Source organism: Brachionichthys hirsutus, unplaced genomic scaffold, assembly GCF_040956055.1.
Source record: "Brachionichthys hirsutus isolate HB-005 unplaced genomic scaffold, CSIRO-AGI_Bhir_v1 contig_540, whole genome shotgun sequence".
In the NCBI taxonomy this organism is placed as follows: Eukaryota; Metazoa; Chordata; class Actinopteri; order Lophiiformes; family Brachionichthyidae; genus Brachionichthys; species Brachionichthys hirsutus.
This window is the reverse complement of record NW_027181434.1, coordinates 1-5,000: the sequence shown is the minus strand read 5'-3', so window position 1 is coordinate 5,000 and position 5,000 is coordinate 1. Positions and strand designations below refer to the sequence as shown.

Below are 5,000 nucleotides of genomic sequence, written 5' to 3'. Positions count from 1 at the left end.
AACACCTCCACCCTCACTGACACTGTAGTTGGAGTTGCCGTCAACAACACTGCAAAGCTTTCTCTACCTTCCTCGGAGCTGCAACGCAGTCACAGCAGTTGCAATCTGTTTTATGCCATGTTTTTTTTTATTTTTTTACTTATGCATAATGAAATCACAACATTAATATTCAAGCATTTTTGTGTGTGCAAAACGTTCAGTAGCAGCTGAAACACAGGGAACAAATCATGGACACGTGAGGTGAAACAGTATCTATGATTTATTTTTAAATGCAGTGTGCATTGTCTAGTTTGGACGTTTTATGTACATTGGTGCAAAACGTTCCACGATTAACTAATCTGCACCCGTAGCCCTGCTTAGAAGCCTTTTGGAAGAATAAAAGGGCTAAACTCATTAGTCACACATTTGCAGAAATATTGTTTGGATAAATCTACCAGTTGTTCAGCGTTTTGTTTATTTCTATCCAAATAAAGAAATAAAAAATATTGACACATTGCCTTGCAAATCGACCTTTTAAGTGTGAATCACACTCAATTCATGAGGAGCACGGCGTTAACACTTTATTTACACCCAATATTAAATTGCAATCGGTATCTTCATAAAAAATAATCTTATTTTCCCATTTACGCCCCGTATTTTCACTGCTGCTTGTTATAATAAAGATGCTGAGAAGGTCACTTTCCAATCACGAAACACATCCGGAAATCTAGATACAAAATGTAATAGCTGGCGTTGACAGGCTCAGAGTCCGGCTGAAACACAGCTGAAGGGTCATTTTGGAGGATGCGTTTTGCGGTGCTTTATTGTGCTTAATGGCGATACGTTTCTATTACTTGTCCCACATTCCCTGATATCAATGTGTTGGAGAAAACAATAGAAAAAGCCATTCAACAGCAGCGAAAACGGCAGCATCCAAAATGGCCATTACATGGCAATCTAAGGTTTTCACAAGGCACACCTGATAAAGCGGTGACGGAAAGTATTTTGTGTGGTAAAACCTGATGTGTTTTGAATATGGTGTCAACATTTCTTTTTTTTTTTTTAGAGTAGACGGTGACAGCAGAATCCTCCGGAAACGGCCATTTAGCTTTAGGTTCGGAGACGATGAGGAAATGAGTGTGATCGATCGCACACAAGAGAGCCATAATATAGACACTGTTATAACAATGTTATAACAGCACGTTGTGGGTTCATGCCTCACCTGAAATTCCTCTCTGAGCTGCGAGGTGTTGCTCTGAGAGTCGACCTTCAGCATTTCCTTATAGGTGAGTGCAAACTCATTCACGTGGATGACCGTCTCGCCGCACAGACAAGCTTCCAGGATGGCATCATGGATGAACACATACTGCTCCTAAAGAGGCAGACGACAGGAAACGAAGAGGAAGAAGAAGAAAGCATCGATGAGTTTACATAATCGCACAACTGCATTTTCTCTCCAAACTGTTAATTGCTCGCTTGTGAAGAACAATGTAGAATTTTAATTACTGCTGCTGAATGTTGATTAACAGCAATAACTGTCGTGCAGCCTTCACATCGCCGTTCCAATCCTTAGGCAATCTTTCCTGGATGAAAATTGGGTTTGCAAAAACATGCCGAAGTCATGCATCATTGTGGTAAAACACGCACACGATTTCTATAATGTTTTTGACACCAAACCAAACTAAAGATCAAACAGGCCTGGATACATTCAGAAGTACAAGCATAAAACTGTCTTCCCTGTCTACTATTAGAATTCTGAATGTGGTCCGTACTGGGAGAAATGTGCTTTCAAATGGATTAAAATCCAAAAGGAGATAGTTGTTTGGGTATTTCTCTGTAGCGTCTTCACTTTCAGATGCGTTAATAAGAAAATACGTTGTATTTATACAAAAAAAAAAAACAATGTCCGGTTCGTATATCAAGCATGGGAATTCAAATAAAGTACACTTAAAATACAAGAATATTTAGTTAGTTAGGTATTTGTTTGTGGAAGTAAATATTGTAGCATAATTGTGTATGTTTGATGAGTAAACCAGAAACATTATACACCCTTAGATTATATTTGTCTTTCACTGGATAGTACATTCAGCTTCAAGATTTCATTATAGAGGTTAGATTAGTGGTGTGGTTAAGAAATGCATCCCTCCCCAATCATTATCTGACCACTAATACGTCCAGTCCTCGACTGTAGAAACATGGCGGTGCATGATGGTACATGAATGAAAACATAATCAGATCTTTAAAGATTATCTTTCTGCATTACCATACAAAAACAGGAGGAGTAGTTGAGAAGCTAACACATCATTTGATTAACTCATTGAGTGTCAGCCATTTTCAACTCAGCTATATGCCGAGTGCCCAAGTTTTGTGCATTTTTCCCGATCTTCCAAGCCCCAGAGAATATTCTTTACTATGACTATGCAAACGGCGAACCAACCAAATGAAAGATTAAAGTATCTTCTTTCATCAGATAAGAAGATTCATTGGTGTGTTCCTACCATTTTTCATTCCAGAGTTATTGGCCGTTGAAAAGAGGCAGATTTCAATGTCAGAGTTGGCAGTGAGTGTTTGGGTTTCAAAAAACTTCTTTAGTTGTGAATGGCACTCAAAGAGTTAATAATCCACTGATAAAATACAAAGAACTTGCAGAGAGTTTTCTCTCATGAGTATTTTTGAATGTAAAACTCAAAGCTACAATCTACATGGAACTATCACTAAACTCTGATGAGGAGATTTGGAACTAGTTTGTTTTTTTTGGTGTTACAAAAACATTACAATAAGAATATTATATCTTAAACTTCATGGACACATTGTGCTTGTAACAAACAGGAGACCTTTGTGATATTTTAGACGAATTTCATTCTTTTTTTTTCTATTTTAAAATACATCTTCAACAGCATGTAACCATTGTGATGGATTCAGAGCATTTCATGCCCGTTAAATTCCAATGTCACTCCCGCACATAAGCACCATGCTGTGGTTGTAGCAATTACGTTTTTGGAGACTTCTCCAACTTGAACAGAATATAATTCTAGTTGAAACATGCATGTCGTAAAAAATAATGAAAACTGAGCACCACTACTTCATTGTGTGAAGATCAAACGTGCGAGCTAACAGTGTCAGCCTCAGCGAAAACATTGATGCCCTCCCTCCCACTCACTTCAGTCTGGATCATGTTGATCCGTCTGGAGCAGAGGGTCTTGACGCAGTTGTAGATGTCCACCACTCCTTCACACTCAGCCATATCCAGCATGACGTCGAGCACAATGTAGCAGCCGGTCCTGCCTGCCCCCATGCTGGTGCGGGGAGGAGAGAGGAGAAGGATCATTAAGCACTGAATACACCGCTGACACTGAACAAATCTCAGCAGGGACCCATTAGTAATGGCTAAATTCAAATATAATAAGAGGCTTTGTTCTGTGGGGGGAAAAAAAAAGACAGGAGATATAGTGACCATTTTGTTCTGACAACATGGAAAATCCAAGTTGACACTTGAAAGTAAAAAAAAGCCTTTGATTTGGAGAGTGCAGCGACATTTCCACCCCCCCTCTATTCTGATCTACGGGGGTCTAACACCTTAGTAAAGGAGGGATGTGTGGGTGTTGTTTTATTTGTAGGCATCACCTGAGTGCCTTTGTTTATCCATTTAACAGTGGGGGGGGGGGGAATAAATAATAATCTGCCCCCTATGCATCAGTTTCATTTACGATGACATGCAAAACTGCCTCATTAGGATCAGAAGCCACCGTCAGATGGCCAGTGTATGAGGGCAGATTCGTGAAAAGAAAAATACATGAAACATTAATTCCAGCATCGTGTTGATGAGCGCAATTACTTTAGGTACATAGAATCAAATCACTTTGATTCTAAATAAAAATTAGTTTTTGACAATCTAAACTGAAATACTGGCATGAGAAAATGTACTGACAGCATGCATCCATCGGTAGGATGGCTACATTTCTGTGCAGATGGAGCATATGGATTAAATAGAAATTTTAACAACATGGATGTCATAACCCTAGTAGCTTTTGAAGTGCTGCCAAAATGACCTGCTATCACAAATGCCAGGATGTCAAGATAGCTGCACATCCATTAAATATAATCACAGTTTTCTATTTCCATGCTCTTTTATAGGGGGTCGATGGAAATGTATCTTATAAGCAAAGATTTATAGTTCTCCACTGAAAAGGCAAGCATAATTCTTAGTTGTACAAAATAATAATAATAATAATTTCTTTCTGGGGCATGTGTAGAAAAACACATAATGGACAAACAGCTCAGGCAGAAAGACTAAGGAGGCGTTGGTATTAATAAAATATTGGATTAAGTTGAACATCGAATAAATGTTGTCAAGGAGGAAATCAAGTTGACTTAAGTTTTGACACCTCTCTAGGTCAGGGAAAGGATGGAAAGTGACGCATTACCTGCAGTGAACCACCACGGGGCCGCCGTCAGGCGGCGTGGAGGCCTTGACACGGCGCAGGAAGGCCAGGAGGCCGGTGGCATGGTACGGCACGCCGTGTTCAGGCCAGGAGGTGAAGTGGAACTGGCAGACCTCATGCTTGGCCGGGTACCCTCTCTGGAAGAAGAAATGAAACACATGAAATGAGATGCTGTGGCTGTTAGAGGACTTAGATGTTCTAATAAACAAGCCTGAGCCTCACAACAGAAATGCACTGTGGGTATACAGGACATAGACCTTATATGGATATGAGGGTGACTCACCCTCTCCATGGCGAAGGTGCGCACCGTGTACTCTGCCAGGGTTTCTGTCTTCAGAAGTGTAATCTTAATGTCCCCATAGAGCTCAGTGTCATCGGGCCAGTATTTGCAGCACTTCATCTAAACATCAAACAGCTGAAAGTCAGACAGTTTCACACGCATAATTTATGTCCACACTGAACATTAGGCAGCTATATCCTGCCGCTAGGCTCCAATAAGCAGATGTATTTAAATGTGCAAAAAAAAAGATCATTTTTGATATCTCATTTCCCAGAACCATCTGCCTGTGATTGTGTTCT

General features: G+C 40.0%; 1 protein-coding gene across 1 annotated transcript; it reads right to left on the bottom strand.

Annotated features, from left to right (window-relative positions):
- Positions 1–1,201: 1,201 nt before the first annotated feature.
- On the bottom strand, positions 1,202–4,821 carry LOC137917477 (receptor-type tyrosine-protein phosphatase U; the record flags this gene model as incomplete). The annotated part of the gene is made up of 4 exons (XM_068760217.1): positions 1,202–1,351; positions 3,140–3,275; positions 4,404–4,558; positions 4,705–4,821. Coding segments are annotated over 4 exons (558 nt in total), but the record flags the coding sequence as incomplete, so codon positions are not given.
- Between the last annotated feature and the right edge of the window lie 179 nt (positions 4,822–5,000).